Source organism: Plectropomus leopardus, chromosome 21, assembly GCF_026936395.1.
Source record: "Plectropomus leopardus strain MGB_pleo_1.0 chromosome 21, ASM2693639v1, whole genome shotgun sequence".
In the NCBI taxonomy this organism is placed as follows: domain Eukaryota; kingdom Metazoa; phylum Chordata; class Actinopteri; order Perciformes; family Serranidae; genus Plectropomus; species Plectropomus leopardus.
Window position 1 is genome coordinate 4,478,996 of NC_142196.1, and position 18,741 is coordinate 4,497,736.

The following is an 18,741-nucleotide window of genomic DNA, read 5'->3' on the forward strand; positions in this document are numbered from 1 at the left end:
GCTGACACAGAAGGATGCCTAAAACATCATACGTTGACGCAGAAGGTCCTGACAGAGCGGCAACATGTGACGGACGTGTTGGTTGGCATGCTTTGAAAATATTCATTGTACATGAAAATATTTATTGTACATGGTGGAAATGTTGTAAAGGTGAAACAAAGTGTTGCAACATTGTAAATGTAACTCAGATTCATTAATCTTTTTTTGAAATGGTCTCACTGAGGAAAAATGTGAAAATTTCTTGATATGAGCCAACACGTCTACATACGGAAATTTTGTTGAGGATGCTGAAAAGGGAAAAAAATTCTCAAATCGACCGTCTGATGCTCATTGAACCCAGGAAAGCATTTCCAAAGCATCAAAGAGCTCACATTCCTCGAAACATTCAAAATCAGGATCAACCACTTCCTCTGTTGCCTCAGCCTGCCTTGAAGTTGCCACAGAGAGCTGCTCTGCAGCCGGTCCAGCAAGCTTTAAAGGAAAGCATGCACTGGGAACAGAGAAGGCTCCACTGCAAACTGGACTGGGATGAATGGAACTGGAAATGTGCCGAGCCGAATCAGATGCCAATATTGAAAATCCTGTAAAAGATTCAGTTCACCAAACCCACCACTGTTTTTACCACAAGCACAATGCAATGACATGGATGATTATCTAAGAAGTCACTGAGAAAATCCGATATATCAGTGAATCCAGAACCATCTCCAAATAAATTTTGCCGATCTCGGAGCCATTGGCAAAACACCAGTCCAAAGGCTACTAATCCAACAACCAAGGCCACCAGAGCACATCAGTAATATAATCCAAAACAAGAACTGGAATTACAGCTACAAACAATGACGACAATTCCTAAATGATAATGCAGAGAAAAAAAATATGTTGCTGATTTATTGGTCCCAACAGCACACACAGACATCACTTCTGCCAGGGAGACTCCAGTTTTTGATGTCAATCCCAGAAACTATCAGACTATTATCAAGGCATTTCAATGTGGAACTGAAGAGAAAACCAGTAGCTCTCCTGGACACAAAGGAGCCATTTACATGACAACAGTTTTTGCATGAAACGTTAAACTTTGTTGTGGTTTGGCCTTTTGTGCAAACAAGAACTAGTTTTTGGGGGCATGAAAACGCAGACTTTTAAAACTGGGTTCCAGAGTGTAATCTTTTGATTACCCCCTTCTGGCAGTGTGTGGATCCTGTGAGATCCTGTGAGATCCTGTGGATCCGCATGCGTTCAGTGTTCTTCTCTGGTGTCATTATAAAGCCACGCCGCCAACTACTGCCCTGGCATGCATACTACAGCTTCTTTGGTTGTTTTTGCTGCCCCATGTACTCAAGTATTGATCTCACAATGTTATCATATGAATGCAGATTTTTTAAAAATGCACAGGAAAGACTTTTTTTAGTAGGACCATTCTCGTCTCAAATGTGTTCTTACATGCACTTTACTGAGGCTAAGAGACTGCCAAGGGTGCATTTTGGAGATGAAATCAAAACTGCTAATACCTAAAGGGGAAAAGCCCTTGACTAGAAAAATAAAAAGGGAGAGGATGGAAAGACAATGCGCTTTTTCACAGAGCCTGCTGTAATACAATGACAGATCTGCAGGCCATGGAGGAGCTTGACTTGGCCTCTAACCTGAGGCTCACTGTGTCAAAGCTACCTTATAAACTGAGCCAGATGTGGAGGACAGCAGCTGGTGCTATTCTGGAGCAAAGCCAAAGAAAAGCAAAAAAATGAATGACCTTGTAGCATTCTTTGAAAGGCAAGCTATAATACGCCAAAGCCCACTGCTCTGGGACAGTCATGATCCTCTTGCCAATGTAAAGAAGTTAAAGGCCAAGACTACTGCTGAATCAAAACCAAGCAGATAGGAAGTTTTTACACCACAGTGTCTGACAGCAAAGCTGCAAAGTCCGCTCGAGAGAAATCCTCTGTTATACAATGCAACATGTTCCCCAGTGCTTCTGACACCTCGTGTCCCTTTTGTGTGGGCAGGCATCCTTCAGCCGAATGTCAGAAGGTAAATTCACAATCTCATGAAGCAAAAATTGAGTTTCTGATGGAAAGTGGATTATGCTTTGGATGTCCGAGAGCAGGATACTTGGGTTGAAACTGTAAAAGAAGAATGACCTGTCAAAGTTGTCGGGGAAAACACCCTACTACTCTGCACATTAAAATCGGGGTAGGCAGAAGTCTGGAAAAGGAATAATAACAAAAAACAATCAACCAAAAAGAGGTCAAGAACACCCTCCTCCTTCAGCTCTCCTCTCTCTGTCTTAAGCTCCTCCACCAGAGGATACATAGAAATATATTTTTTCATATCTAAGATGGCCAGCAGTTCTGCAGCAGTGTGGTTAAAGATGAAGCAGATATCCTCCTACAGAGGATCATGGGCATAAGCACGTGCTTCATATATTAACCCAGTGTTCCAATACATTGATTTATTTCAATACCACCTTGAAAAGGATGTTGAAAGCTGTTCAGCTCTGCACTCACTGACCCTAAACTCAAGACTTTATCAGTTGTTTTTAATTGGACAAGCATTCACTTGCGATGCCCTGCTGTGTGTAGTATTTTATTCTGCGTTTTGTAAGTGATGTGCTTTTTGTATAGTTTTATGTTGTATTGTCTTTCTTTTTCTTTGTATCGCTTTAGATCATGTGCTATTGTGTGTATTATTTTTCTTGTGCGTGTCTTTTTTTTCTCTTCTTCTTGTATAACTTAATATTGTCATGTCATGCTGTATGTTTGTTCTGACCTGACGAGGGACTGCAGATGCAAATTAGCTTAAAACTATAATCTGGTGCATCAAATGGTAACATTTATGTTGTCCTGTACATGGTCCCTTCTAAATAAAATAAAATAAAATAAAATAAAATTTGATTGTAGAGTTGCCCACTGCACATTTATTCAGCCCCTCCTGCCCCGCTCTTACTCCTGTCTATCAGACCACAAATGAGACAAGAATTTGCTTGCTAGCAACGCTCCCTCTGCCTTGCTCCCTGCCGCTGTGGAATGTTTCCCCAAGATTAACGCAGGAACGCAACTGTAGTGGCTTGAATCCTGGCAAACCTCCCCACACTGAGTGTCACAGTGGAGTCATGGCCAGCAGTGACGCAGAGTCCAACCTAGACAACAGCAGCAGTGGGGGTTGTCTCTGCTGTTCAGTTGCCAGCAAGGTGGTTTGGACTGAGACAGTGGTGAAATGAAGGCGATGCTCTGGCTAAGATTAGCCACACTACCTGTTCAAGGTAGTGGGAATATCACTCCGTTATACCGCCTTGATGTTCTGTATATAACATCCAATCCTGCAAAGGGGAGACAGCGTGGTCTCGCCTCTGAGCCGGCAACGGAGGTAGTAACAGCGCCGCAATGAGTTCTGTGTAAAACGTAAAGAAAGACATGACCATGAGTGTGACTTTTGATGACATGTTTATGCATGTGACTCACCACGAGAGATTTAAAAAGGCAGCTTTTAGCATAGCAGCTAAAAAAAAAAAATCATAGAAAAAGAAAAGCAAACTGGATAAACAGTGAGATCCGGGAGCTCCCTACCCTTTGAGCAGAGGATGAGATCAGCCACCATAAGAAAAGGGAAATGATTGGCATTGACATGTTATGCCTTTGTTATTGTTTAGGAAGTGCTACCGACACTTTTGTTTTATGTCACATTAGAGGCGAATGCTCTTGTGTTCAATGTCGCGCCTGTCATGCCTCCTTTGATTGCAGCGTGCCGTGATGCAGTGTATTATCACACACTGGAGTGAATGATGCTGCTGTTGGTTGGTTCTGTGTAACAGTGCAGGGGTGGTATAAAGGGGGGAATTATTGCGGCCCCATGGTGCGATCTCTGTGTAAAAGACGCCTCTGGCTCCACTTAGTTGAAGGCTAAACTATTAGCAACAATTTCTCTTCATTATGAAATGTTCTGGAAGGGCCTCACACAGATCAACTTAAGACCAAGAGCCCCCCACTCCCCATTAAGAATCTGCGCCTGACAGACCAACTGAGAGAGTTCTACTTTGGATGTGAGAGACTATGGGACTGTTCTGACACCATCCCCCTTGACTCCTTTCACCAACCCCAGACCACATGCTTCCCCTCCCCCACCTCAGCAGGGGCCCTGGCTTCTGTACAACTGCCCATCCCAGAGGACCCCTCCTCCTCCTCCTCCTAAGGGCTGTAGCTATTCTTCTACAGCCAAAGTGAATACAGCCGTGTTTCCCAAATGTTTTCAGTATATTACCTTAGGAACCAAAAGACACACCTACAAAAAAGTACTTAGAGCCTAGACCTGTTTTCACCACAGGCAGTGCTCTTACATGTGGGCCAGGTTGTTGCCACTTACTGCCCTGTCCAGCAGCACTTGCTGTATTAGCTTTTAATCGGTTATACAAGTGAAGTCTGCACCCTGTTTATCATCCACAGAATGGGGCTGAAGTGGTGATTCTCTACTGACCAATGAACAGACTGCAGCATTTCTAGCCATTTCTAGCGGTTGTGAAAAAGGTACCATCCACCACTTTTCACAATTAAGTAAACCGACCTGCTTGGTGGAAACACAACTCAACACAATACTTTAGAAAGAAAAAGTCCCTTTTTTCACTAAAACTTATTTAAAAAAAAAAAATAAAAAACTTTTCTTATATTATCTGCACAAATCCCACATCTTTAAGGGTTAGAGGTTAGAGTTCAGCTGCAGAGGAGCAACCTCAGAGCTGATTCAGTGTCCTGCTCATCAACATGCAAAAAAGACAAAATATCCTTTTCTCTCTCCCTGTGCTTTCATCACAACACTCCTGTAGCGTTCAGTTCCTAATCGCAGCTGCATTATCATTCCCTCCACCTTCATGAAGGAGGTCACAGCTGATTGAATCAGTTGAGTAGACAGACAGACAGGATCTACTCCACACAATCATAATACTCATTACAGTCAACATTCTCTACCTCAGTGCTCCTTTAAGAGAGCGAAGTAATGAGGGAAGAGGAGGGGGCTGACACAGGAATACATAATACATTCCCATGGATGCTTGTCCAATTTGTTTTTTTTTGTTACTTCAGTGGCTCACTTATTATACTGAAATGAATCAGGATTCCAGCGATGGAATTTTGCGTTTGCACTTGGACTGTGCTCCCAAACGCAGTTCCTCTATGCTTCTGTGAGGCTTCACAGACAACAATGAGGCACTGATTATGCTCCGAGGGGCAATTTTGAAAAGAATTAGGATGCTGGAAAGGCATCCTGTTCTTATAAGCAGAGATATTTTTAGTAAAGTGTACTTTCTGAGCTGAGAGAATGAAACAGCTTACAATGCAGGGAAAAACTGTTGTTGTAAAGATAGTAAGGATGACATCCACTGACTCATGCACGGCATTACATGCTTACATCAGCAGGTGTCAAGTGTGTGACATGTTTATGTTGATAGTTGTGTATGTCTGTGTGTGCATGTGGATCTGTATTTGCATGCGTGTGTGTGTGTGTCCAACGTCATATCTGACTCAAAGCCCTAATAACACCGGTGCAAAGAAAGAGAACATGTGAATGGGATCATGCCAGAGTGTGTGCACATGTGAGCAGAGGCATCCTATGTGCTGTGACTCACAGAGTCCAAGCTGAGGTCAGCTGTATACAGCAAGCATGCTGAAAGCACTCCTTCAGTCTGAATGCAGGGTGCCTTTTTTGTGTCCACTGACAGGTGTGACTCACTGTCTCTGTCGGTTTCAACTTGTATGCGAAAAGAGTGTGTTAACCGCCATGCATTTTGGCAAACTGATGGAGCTCCATGCATGCTGCAAATACTTTAACCCTTTGAAACCTGAGAAAATACCCTGGAATTCTCTCAGAAACATGGGAAGAAGGAAAGAGTACAAAAAAGTACTTGAAAAGTTGAATACTACTACTACTACTACTACTACTACTACTACTAACTTTATTTATATAGGACCTTTAAAAACAGAGTTCACAAAGTGCTTTGACAAACAAAGCAATAGCAAAAATGGAATACATAGGCAATACAACGACAGAAAGCCAAACAGTCCTACTAGCGAGGCAAAATTAGGATAGAGTTAAGATGAAATTAAAACAAGAGTAATGCAAGATGCAGGATGCAAAATGTCAATATAACATTATACAAAGAAATAGACCAAAAAACAAAAAAACAATAAAAACATAAAACACAACAATAAAAGGAAATAAATAAATTAAACAAATAAAATAGGTGAAATCAATAAAAAGAAACAAAAAATAATTAAAAAAGGAAACAACGCAAGCAAGACTGGGGAAAATGCTTAAACATTTCTAATTATTCTGTAACATACATTTAAATATGTAATTATTAAAAATGTAGTTTTTTTTTTTTACCCTAGATTTATAAATAAAATCTAAATCTACTGATTTCTTGTTACTTGTGAAAGGCGCGTGAAAGCAACACAAGATAAGTGATGACGCTTCAGGTTTCAAAGGGTTAACCTGTCTATTGCACATTTGGCCGTGTGTGTGTGCGTGTGTGTGTGTGTGTGTGTGTGCGTGTGCATATTTTTTATGATACTCACATCAGTCCTATTTTCTTTGATGATGTCGGACCATGCATGCTGAGACAAAGTCTTCACATCATCCTATTAACGTACAATGCAAGCTCAAAATCCTCCTCTAGCCTTTTTCTGTGTACATGTGTGTATTCATGCCCAACACTCACTCATCAATATGAACAGACTGGGTGTAAACACACAGGATTTGGGTGCGTGAGGATGGGTACTCACAGCATTCATGTCGATGCCGTTGGTGTAGGACCAGGCGTGCTGGAAATACTCCTCCAGCCTCTGCCTGAGCGGGTTGGGGATCTGGTGGAAGCGGATGAACTCCCTGACTCGGAGCATCTGGGTGTGGTAGCGGGCTGTCCCAGAGTAAAGCCGCTGGATGATGGCCGACACGTTTCCAAAGATACTGGCGTACATCAGGGCTGCGGGTGGGAGACGGGGACAGGGTGAGACGTGAGAGGAGGGTTTGGAAGTGTGAGGAAGGAGGACAGGAGAGAATGACATATACATTAACAGAGTATAGGGACATGCGGGCACTCAATACACTGATATGACCTGACATATTTCTGGCTGACTGTCTTCTCCATCTGAAAAGATATATATTAAGCTTGACACCTTTGGGTGATATGTTTGATGAAAATACTGTTAGTGGATAAGGGCAAGGAAATGGTAAAGAGAACAGAGAAGAGAGAGGAAACTCATACAGCTGATGGTATAATAAAGGAGAATAGTGATAATATTATAATATATAACATAATAAATCAGAGCTGAAGATACAATGGCATCTTTGCACTGTATGTACACTGTGAAGTAAAGATATGTATATGTGCATATGTATACACATCTTCGTAAGGTTGACCAGTTCAGGATAAATGAAATTCGATACAGGGGAGTTGGTGGTAGGATTAGTCACATGACTGCAGTGGGCGTGGCCTCCAATATGTCATGGGACAAAAAAACAATAAAAGTCAAAACTTTATGCTAAAATATATCATTTTAGTTCAAGAAGTCAACTGTTTGTTATTAGAAAAAAACACAATGACTGTGATGTATGTAACAGAATGCAAAACATTATATGTTGCATAAAAATCCCTTTACTTTATTCATTTCATCAGTATGGTGCCTATTACTGTCTGCATAACATGCATGTCAGATCACTCCCTCTCCATGGCTGCCTGCAGCTACACTTAACCTGTCCTCAAGACTAAAGCTTCTCTTTTATTTAAAAAAGAATACACTCAGAAGAGAATTGCATGTCAATTAAATTAAATCAAAATAAAATATATGCACTTTATATTTCAAACGTAATTGCATATTGTTTATAGCAGTAATGGTAAAGTTTACTTCAGAAAGTCACTACAAGTGGTTTATATCTCCCTGGAAACAGGAAAACAATGACATTCAGGGGCTCCTTATCCTCTCAGCAGAGGACGAGATCAGCTGCCATATCACAGAGATGGTAAATGATTGTCATTGCCAAGTTAATGCCGTTGTTATTGTTTATAAAGCGATGGAGAGGTGTACATTTTATGTTCCACTAGAGGCCAAAGCTGTTGTGCTAAACGTCAAGCCTCTTACTCCACTTTTGCCTCCTGGATGCCAGCTCGTTGTTTAAAATCACACACTGGAACTGAATTATACTGCTGTTATTTAGTCCTGTGCAAATATGCAAAGGCAGCCTAAAGAAGGGACTTTATAGCTGCTCTGTAGCATAATGTCTGTGTAAAAAGGGCTAATGTTTCAAACGTGTGGCTTCATTCTAAATATCAGATGGATTAAAATATATAGAATATTTTGGGGTAACATTAGACTAATAATTCATTAATGTATTGAAGCTCAGTTAGAGATGAATAAAATAGATATATTGGCTTTAAGGAAGACAGTGTCCTAGTTTACAAGACGGATTAACCATTATGTACAATGTCCTTTTAAACGTCTTTTCAGCAGCTAAGATTGTAATGATTTTTTTTAAATTCAGAGTGCACTTTATTCTGGTGACAGCTGCAGCTTGTTGCATGTATCTTCGTTATGTGATTAATTATTCATGACAATTTATCAGCGCTCCAATAAATAATACATTCAGTGCAGCATTTTTTAACAGTGTCACCAAGTCAGGTCTCCTCAGCATTTTCACCTTTTAGTCTCTCAGCATACAGACACAGCTTGTTCATATTAATTGTTACTGTAACAGTTCATTTTTGAGAGAAACAAGATAAGATTTGGGATTTGGGACAGCTTCTTGTAATTTGGGACTGTCCCAATTTTTTCAGGAACCACTAAGACTCACTGAAACTGTTCAAATGCAAAAAAAAAGAAAGTGTTAAGCAAATAAAGTTATTTTCATCAAGTTGTCATTCTACGCTTCAATTTGATTATACGGGCCCATTTGCTTTTCAGTATTATAGGATGCACTTGTGAGTGTCTTGTGAACATGATTCATGACTGCAATCTGTGAAAGTTAACCCCCTAAACCCAAGAGCCTGGTGTGCTACAAGATCCAAAACAGGAGGGAAGTCGCTGTCTTGCTCAATAGTCACTCTACTCATTGACTTACTGTGTTAGGCTAGTGTGGACTGAAGTCATTAAAAGACCATTTCAGACCTTTTTCCAAGTTTATCTTAAATCAATACTTTGTGTTACTTTCCCTCCACCGCAGCTCAGTAAGGCAACACTTTCTGTGGGAATACAAGGGGTGACTTTGGCACTAAAAAGACTGCAGCTTTGGAAAATACCCATTTGATTTGGACCACTCAGGCTGGTCAAGCTCTACTTTAGTGTGGGTAGAACTTTAGAGAAGCGTTACAGCACCAAATGAGGACTTTTATATTGTTTTATATCATGTAAGTTCCCGTAGGAGAAGATCTATTTATAGCCAGGAGAAATGATTACACCAACAAAGTATTATCTTAAAGTGTAGTTTCACTTTTTCTCTGGTCTATCCTAACACAGCACTCACATGCCCATATGTATAATGAAAACGTTTTTGGTTGCTTGAATTGCTCCTCCTGTTCATAGTGACAATTTCAATGGAAGTGATGGTGGACTGAATCCTCTTTCTGTTGAAAAATGCTTTCTAAAGTTCAGCTTGTCAGTTGAGGAAGAGTTCATAACATGATTTTTCTTTTAAAAAGACTGCAACTTTGGTTGATATTAACACATTTTCATCCCAAGTTGTCACATGCTGCTGCTTTGTCAGTGGCCTTTCATGTCTACATATTACACTCTAAGTATCCTTCCGTGTCTGCTATTGACATTCGGGGATGCAGCTACTGTGATGTCAACACAAGCACATGGTGAGATGAAGCTGCATGTGGTTATGTTTGGGCAGCAAAAGCACATGGCAACCAACGCCAGGAGGTCAACAAACAGAAATGCTGGAATGGATGTTTAGGATTAGGCAAAAGAGGCACATGGTAAAGTGTAGAAAATAAAACACTTTCAGACGGGACGTAAATACCAGACTGAGGTTCACTGGACCTATCCACCGCCCATCCTGTCTGACCTATAGGAACCTTTTGCTCTTTATATCATGTTGTTAGCGGCCGTTTGACAACCTGACACCGTCCAGCGGTGTATCATCTGTCTGACTACGTGCTTAAGTGACGCCACCCATCTGCTTGTCTGCGTATAGTTATATCGCAACTGGTTCTGTTTAGCTACGTCTCCTGCTAACACCATCTCACAGTGTATCACTAGGAGGTGAAAGGTGGCTTTTGGAGTCGGGATCTTACGCCAAAATCACTGCAAAAGCAGTATTATTCAACATTATTTGACAACTTTATAATGAAAACAGGCTGATGATATCCACTTGATTTGTCAGATTGCTAAATATTAGCTTCAGATGAAATTTTGAATGTGTTTTTAAACAGAACTTCACACACACTCATGTTCTGTGGTGTATTCACAGATAACATAATATCCAACGAATAGTTCCTACATGACACTGCTTGCAACAAGTCTGTGGGTATTATAGTTCTTCAAAATCAAATTTATTTTTGGTGCTTTTTATACCATCTAGTTCAATTACATTTGAGAGAAGGCTATGGCCAGAACAATCTGGATTAATAAAAGCAGTCCCGGTAAGAATTATTCCATCCTCTGGAGAGCAGATAGAGCAGGAGTTTGAATGATCTAAAAGGCTTCTGTCTGCAGAGGACAGAGTGTTTGCTGTCGTCTCCTTCATGAGCCTCCCTGTTTGTCCTGTTGTCACATTGGATCCTGCAAACATCTCAACCTCTGTCAGCTCCCATCACTGTCCGCATCACACACTGAAACTGCTGTCTGTGTGAGGATGTGTATTTTCACGTGTGTCACATGGGACACAATCAATCGCTTGGATTCAGTTAGGTTAAAAATTATTTAAAAATAATTGCGAATATTATTTTAAAAAGAGCATACACATTGTGTAAAAAGAGAACATATTTAAAACAAAGTATAAATATCTCAAAGTTGCAGTAAATGCATTTAATTAACACAAAAAAGCATGATATTGATTAAATTAAATATGATAAAACAACGTTCCCATTTAACTTTTTGACTGATATCAAGTGATTTTATTTTAAGAGAGATTTGTTCATGTACCTGACATGATTTATATTTAAGAATTTAATTTATTGGCCTGAAATAAATAACCTGATTTGTTTTTCAACCTAATACTCTACTTTAACGATCATCATTTCAATAATTTGAGTTGAAATGAGTGGAGTTGTCCTGCATCCTCTGTGGTTCTCTATGCCGAGTTGAGTTTCGGGAGGCATTAAGGCTGAAACCCGACAGAAACCCGATAGTTGAGAACTTGCCTCCAAGTCTTTGCTTTAACCTGTTGATAACCATAACCACAGTCCAGTACATGCTTTTTGCATAATGGGTACTTATGTGCAATCATGAGCCGTTACAAGTTTCCAGTCCCTTTTTAGACCGAGGACTACTTTTAAATATTATATTCATTTTTTTTTATCCTATGCTTTGCCTGATCAATGAGGTCCAGGGCTCTGCCAGCCTGCAGAGGTAATTACTCTGTAGAGAGGAAGCTGAGCTGATAAGCATGAGAGGGGATATTACAATCCCCACTGACGAAGTTTATTAATAAATCATTAAGAGATATGCTTTCAGAATAAAAAGTATGATCTATGGCTACGTCCAGCCGCTGTAATTATAGAAAGGATACTACATAAGAAAAAATCTTTTAAACTTTCCAACTCTCTGACATGATGTAGTGTGAAGTAATTCTTGCTATGCTGACTGCAGTCTGAAGAAATATTAAAGAAGAGGACGACTTAAAACGGGGAATGTTCCCACGAAAGTTAGAGTACAGGACATGAGGCTGCATTTGTTAATTTCAGTGCCCATGTCGGAAGCCAGCAAACAGCTGCCTTTATGATAATATCAGTACTTACATCCTATGAGCATGACGCAGATGGAGAAGATCTTCTCAGAGTTGGTGTTTGGGGACACGTTTCCAAATCCCACGCTGGTCAGGCTGCTGAAGGTGAAGTACAGAGCTGTGACGTACTTGTCTTTAATGGAGGGTCCTGAACCTGGAGCAGAAATGTAGAGATGACACAAATATTTCAAAAAGTTTTAAATCAGAGGTTAGATTTGATGATTAATATGCAGCTTTAAGCATATTAATCATCAAATTTAACTAAGCTAAGCAGCACACAAATTATCACTACAATATTTCTACATTATTGTCCCTCCAAGTACCTAGGACCGAGCTGTTGTAGTGTTTTCCCAGTTGGTCCCCCAGCGTGTGGAGCCAGCCGATTGAACCATTCCTCTCTACGCTCCCGATGGCATACCTGGAAAAAAAACAAACAGTTACAATATTTTTGGATGTATATAAATATTGATGTCAGCAATAATTAGCCTGCAATAGTGGTTATACAAAGAAGCACACTAAATTAATTTTCAAATCTGTAATAGTGTAATCAAAATGTAATTTCTTTGACTAATATTGTTTGAGAATTTTTGAAACCTTTTAAATACTCATCTTCTGCAGGATACATTTCTATGATTTTATTTGTGCTTGACAACACACTCTAGACCTCGACAAAAAAAGGGAAACTCGATATTTATATATATATAAAAAAAATATTTAAAAAATTCAGAACGTACTAATTAGTCAGAGGTCATTGCACATGTTTGTCAACATGGAGGTAGCTATCAGTGCTAATAGTGCAAATAGTGCTAGTGATGGAAACAGTGTTGACAGAGTTAATGGTGCTAATGTGGAGGGAATAGGTGATACTCTTCCGCAACAACGGCATCCCAACAGAGGGATGCAGGGATGATTTCTTTTTTGTTGTAGGCCAACCAGGAAGTTGGCATCGCCCTGGTTCCCTTGACAAAAAGCGTACAGGATTTTTCCATTGTATTCTAGAATATTACAGAACATAAGCTCTGTGGTAAAGTTAATGAAACTTAAACTCTTTGCTCAGGAAGATAACAAACTACTCTAGGATCTCATTACTTCATTGTCAGCCCCATAGCGAGACTGTAAAGCTGTCCCAGCATGATGATGCTTCAAACTTAGGGGTGGGGTATTTACTGCCGTATTTTATGTCATAGAACAAAATGAGAAAAATCTCTTGAGCTTTTGATAACCACACCGTCCACTGACTTGGAGACGTGGGAACTGGGAGTGCAAGAATGCTAACTCAGTTTCAGGTAGTGTAAGCTAGTGTTAGTGTTAGCTAGTGGTAATTAGCTAAACAGTTAAATAGACACAAACAGGCTCACATGTACTAACATACACATGCTGCTGAAGAGTCTACCATAACAAAGAACAGAGAAGCTCAGATATAACACACACAGAAGGCAAGGTCTACTAATGACAATTTGGGTATCCCTCTGTGTCTATGCTGAAGGATGGTGTTACCGTGATGTCTACAAATGGTGTGATGATGCAGCACAGTCCTTATGTTGACACAACAGCCCATGACAACCAACAAGAGCATCATCATGCTTAGGATTAGGCAACAAAGTAACCGATGTTTAGGTTTAGGCTTTTGGCATCACACTCGTATGCCGAAAGCACTGACATAGCGGACGTATTTGACGAGCTTGAAGCGAGAACGGGCTGGCTCAGGACACCATTACTCCACTATACCGCTCATTGCAAAGAGTGGTTTGCTGCTATATTATTGTTCTGAATATCGTACAGAGCTCTTTTAATGTTTTGTAATCAAGCTGAGAATTTGAATACTGTGACAACACTACCAGTTCAGATGTATGCACACAGAGACCTGATTCTTCCCACATCACTCCTCTGTAAATCTAATCTGATTCATCACACAGTCACTGTACCAGATGCAGGCCAGCCAGTGAGCGATGAGGGCGAAGGTGCACATGAGGAGGAAGAGGACAGCTGCGCCGTACTCCGAGTAGCGGTCCAGCTTCCTGGCTACGCGCACCAATCGCAGGAGACGAGCGGTTTTCAGCAGACCAATCAGAGTGGTGGTCTGCGTGGGAGAGACAGAGCACAGGTATTGGTGATGAGATAAGGTTTTGTAGAGCATGGCACCAAACAAAGTCCCTTGGCTGCGATATCTCCTCACAGCTTTCCCACCTGCTGTCATCCTGTCACACACACACACACGCAAACACACCTGCGCGCACACACACACACACACACACACACAGGTGGGACAGCCGCAGCCTTGTCCCGATGTGATTCACTGCTGTGGAGGTGGTAAATCCTGACTCCCTTTCATTATTGTGGGCTGTCTACTCCCTCTCCTTTCTGCTTGTGTTTAGCTGGCCCCCTCCGTGTCCATACAAGAAATAAATAACAGGACGATCACTGCGCTGGCACAGAGCCTAGTCCTGCTCTGTGTGTGTGTGAGTGTGTGTGTCCTCACAGTAAATAATAGTTGTCTGGTGAGGAAATTCTCCACTTTCTTGGCTCTGTGGCTTCCTCCCGGACAGCCTCTGTGAAGTGAACGCTGGCAAAGCTTTCCCTGGATAGTATTTCAATGTTGGGGAGTTTCCACGTTCATTATGTTTAGCCTGGTGTGTGCCTTAATCACTCTAAATAGTAATTAGTTTTATTACTTACATGCTTCCCATTGCTTATAGATTCATTTCAAGTGATGCTTTCTCTGTCAATGGAATTAGCCTGTGCTGAGCTGCCCTGTGGAGCCAGCAATGTGGACCTCAGTGGTTTTTATCCGTATTATGTAGGAAGGTTCCTCAGAGGGCTTCAGCAACCTACAGTGTAACTTCTCCTTCCTCTCCCTCCCACCTCTTCCTCCAGACATCCACTTCCAACTTCCAATCAACACCTCCACCCCTTCACTTTTCTATCATTCAGCAAACCATAGAACCTCAGCGTCTTTTCAACCAGACTGAACTATACTGTGTATAGAGTGTCACTGTATGTTTCTGCACCTTTTCCCGCGTTACAAATGCAACCAGTGATTATTTTCATTGTTGATTAAAGGGATACTTCAACAGCTTTACATAAAAAGTTCAGTTTACTCAACACAGAGTGCAATTTAAGAAGTATTTTACTGAAGTAAAGAGAGTCTCACATAATAGTAGGCCGTCTATGCAGTAAAAAGAGTCAAATACTTTTGAAATTTTTGCTACATTGCCAAAAAAACCTGAGAAAAAGGGTTTTTGCTCAAAAGGAAGAAAAACTACAGCTACCAGAATGCATTGGATCAGCAGACACCCTCCCTGGTGGGGGACATAATGTGACCTCATCCATTTGACACAATGGCGGCCGGCTGGATCTCGTGTTACAGTTAAATGGTAAGCTGTGACATGTTTCTAAAAACATTATAGGTGAGAAAATAGGCAACTCAGCAACAGAATTTTGGTTTATATTTGGTCAGTGTTGCTTAGTTTTACAGTTTAAGCTCCATTTTTTAAGCCTTTTTTTTGGTATGGCACCCACTTCCTGTTCACAAACTCACACTTTTAAGGCAAAATGGGGCATTAAAATATGTTTCTGAAAACATGAAAAGCATTAGCATTACAGGAAACATCACAGAGATTCAGCCATGTATGTTTGAGCCCCAGGCAGACTCAGATGAGGAGTCTTGTGCATTCATATTGGTAACTAGCAGACGTAGTATCAGAACAGTAAGTATAGTTAGCATATTGGGTGGTTTTATGGACATATCACAATAGCATAGTTGTTTAGCAAACTTGCCTGAACCTGAGTTTTTGTGATACCTTTTTATATTTCAAACCTTCTTAGCTGATTGCCGTCATACCCTTTCACTCATCTCCCATCCAAATGGATCAATGATCCAGCACAGAGGAAAGATATTGCTTATCTGGACATCCATACATGTATAGATGGTGATTCTAACAGTTTCTAAGACTCCATATTATCATTAAATTTCCAATTATGTTAAACAGAGATAAATAGAAAATTCAAACACCAGGGAAGCAAGGAATGTTTGTTTTTTTCCCTAACAAATCACAAAATTGTGGATTTATTTATTTTACAATAAAATACTTGATTAATCGACTTCTTCTTCGCCTTTTGAACACACTGCATTGCATGATGTAAGGTAGACATGTTTTATTTTGACGCTCCACCACAGCTGACTGCAAATCAACTTCCCCATGGAGACAATTAAATTATGAAACAAAAACTCAACCACCTCTGCTTCCCTCTTTCTTCCTCTTATTCCCCATCTTCCACCTCCCCGTCTCCCTCCTCCTCCTCTTCCTTCTTTGTACCTTCCTGTTCCTTTCTTTATTCCATAAGATGAAGACAGTGCAGCTACAGCATTCCTCTCTTGTTCTCTTTATCCCTCCATCTCCCCACCACTTGTCTTGTCCTCCCCGCATACCTTCTACATAAATAGCTAACTTCCCTCCGCTATGACATACCTCCTCCCCATTGCGGTAGATGAGCAGGTCAAAGGGAATAGCGGCCACCATGTCGATGAGGAACCAGCCTTTGAAGTAGTGGACGGCGATACGCACCGGATGGCTCACCACCTCATCGTTAGTGTTTACATATGTTGTCCTAAGAAGAACAGTGCACGATAGATTACAATGATTAACATAGTGTACTACTTTAGCCATTACCACTGTGAAAATCGCTTTGTAGCATTTACTCTGATAACCATAAATCACAGGCTCTTATTTTACAACCAGCTCTAATCACAGTTTAATAAGGACATTTGCTACGACTAATTCTTCTACTAACACAGCTGCAGCTGTTTCTAATGCAAACGACACTGACATTATTGTTACTACTAAAAGACACTTTTTGGTAGATTACCAAGAAAACCACATAATTCTATTTTTTTAAATAGTGAAATTCATTGATCAGTTTAGTCATTAATTTATTGAATCATTAATGTTGTTGCTGTGGCTATTTAGTAAAAAAAAAAAAGATTGTCCAACTTTCTGCCATGTTTTCCTGTTCTTTTGCTGTCTGGATGGACATGTTTGCGTGCTCACATGTGCAATAATTATGGCTAATTCTGGACTACTGTGGCTAACATGGACTTACGGCATCCTGTTAAATATTTTTTTAAGTGACAAAAATATAAAAAATGTCTGTAATATTACAGGGCGGCACATTTGCATTAGTCGTGATTTTATGGAACTTGGTAGCTTAAAACATGCTAATATTACTTTGTAATTTTTGGCCCATTTTACCTGAATTTATTAAGTACTCACTTAAAGCCCTTCCCCCAAAGAAGAAAGAATTGTGAAAATGCTTTGATAATAAATCAAACATTTAATAAAATGCAACATCCTCCAGCTATGTTTGTTGTTATACCCTCATTATTTTAGCTGCAGTACTGTTATTACCAAAATAACAGAAAATCAATATGCTACGTGGCTTTCTTTCTGCTACGTGGATGTTCTTTGTAAACTGGAAAATCTTTTGTGTGTCCATACCAGCTGTCACAGACAAAAAAAGTTGTTGCAAGTCAAAAAACTTAATGACTTTTGACTCGTTTTTTCAAAACTAAAAAGAACTTGCAGTTCCACTTGGACTAACACAAATGACCTGTGACTTCACTAGGACTTGAGCTTTTTGACTTGAATATATTTAATACTTTACCTCAAGCCCAAAAGTTAAAAAATGTGTTATTTAAAGTGTGTCATGAATTAATTTATTTCCCGTCATTTCCTAAATGTGCAAACATTGGAAAATTCGAATCAGTTGATCGCTGAGCCCAAAAGAATGTTTGTGCCAAATCTGAAAAAAAAAATCCCTCAAGGTGTTCCTGACATGTTGCATTCACAAGAGTAGGACAGACAGATGGATAACCCAAAAACAATAATGCCTCCAGCCTCTGTTATCGCCGGTGCGGAGGCATGAAAATGATACCAAAGATAATTTTGCTCATGTACAAAAACTATGTGTCAAAACAAAGACAAAAAAGAAGAAGAAAAATGCAGTATGCAAAACGTACAGGTCAAAAATTACAGATGGAGATGCAACAACTTCCAGCTCGGTTTTTGCACTTGAAGTTGCACAAAGAACAGTGTCAATGCCAACATAAACATAGAGAGCTAATGCTAAGCTAACGTTGTAACTGTGTTAAAATGGAATTACATTTGGTGAAGAGCAAATTATGATGGAGCTCAAAAATCAAAGTTTGGGACTTGATTTTGGACTTGAGTTCAAAGACTTGAGACATGATTGCAAAACAATTATTTGCCCCCACCTCTGACTACTACTACGACTATGATACTGTATACTTGTGTGTTTGAAGTCATACCTGAAGTTGATGAGGATGTCAATAATGAACATGATATCCACTATGAGGTCCACCACATTGAGGGGAGAGCAGTAACCACAACTCTGCATGGCTGCGTCTTCCTGAGAGGAGGGAGAAGAAAAGAAGAGAGACAAGGAAAAAAAGGGAATACAGGGGAGAGGAGAAAAAAAAGACAGGAGAAGAGAATTATGATCTAATGCTCTAAAAATAGAACAGTTCTGTGTGATTACCTCCTTCAAATGGATTAGCATTAAGGGTTTCAGGATCATTTGCATACATATGCAGACAAAACATGAAGACGTGACAGAAAAAAAACAGGGCTTTCAGCGGGAGGCAAATCTTAGGAGAAGCTGCGGGGCTCCAGAACACAAATCAGGAGGAAACAAAAGCTATAATAGATTTTTTTTCAATTTTTTTCCTTTACATACATTCTCCTAAGAAATACTTTGTATGTACCATAATTTCAAAGAAGACATTCTGTCACTTAGAGA

General features: G+C 40.1%; 1 protein-coding gene across 4 annotated transcripts in view; it reads right to left on the bottom strand.

The window, feature by feature from the left end:
* kcnh2b (potassium voltage-gated channel, subfamily H (eag-related), member 2b) overlaps positions 1-18,741 on the bottom strand; it is a 336,501-nt gene that overhangs the window by 19,468 nt on the left and 298,292 nt on the right. For all 4 annotated transcript variants that reach the window (XM_088072346.1, XM_088072345.1, XM_088072347.1 and 1 more), the window contains 6 exons: positions 18,251-18,351; positions 16,395-16,533; positions 13,851-14,005; positions 12,249-12,343; positions 11,939-12,079; positions 6,765-6,964 (listed from right to left, as the gene is read on the bottom strand). In XM_088072346.1, coding sequence (XP_087928472.1) covers positions 6,765-6,964; positions 11,939-12,079; positions 12,249-12,343; positions 13,851-14,005; positions 16,395-16,533; positions 18,251-18,351 — 831 coding nt within the window. The remainder of the gene's footprint in view (positions 1-6,764; positions 6,965-11,938; positions 12,080-12,248; positions 12,344-13,850; positions 14,006-16,394; positions 16,534-18,250; positions 18,352-18,741) is intronic.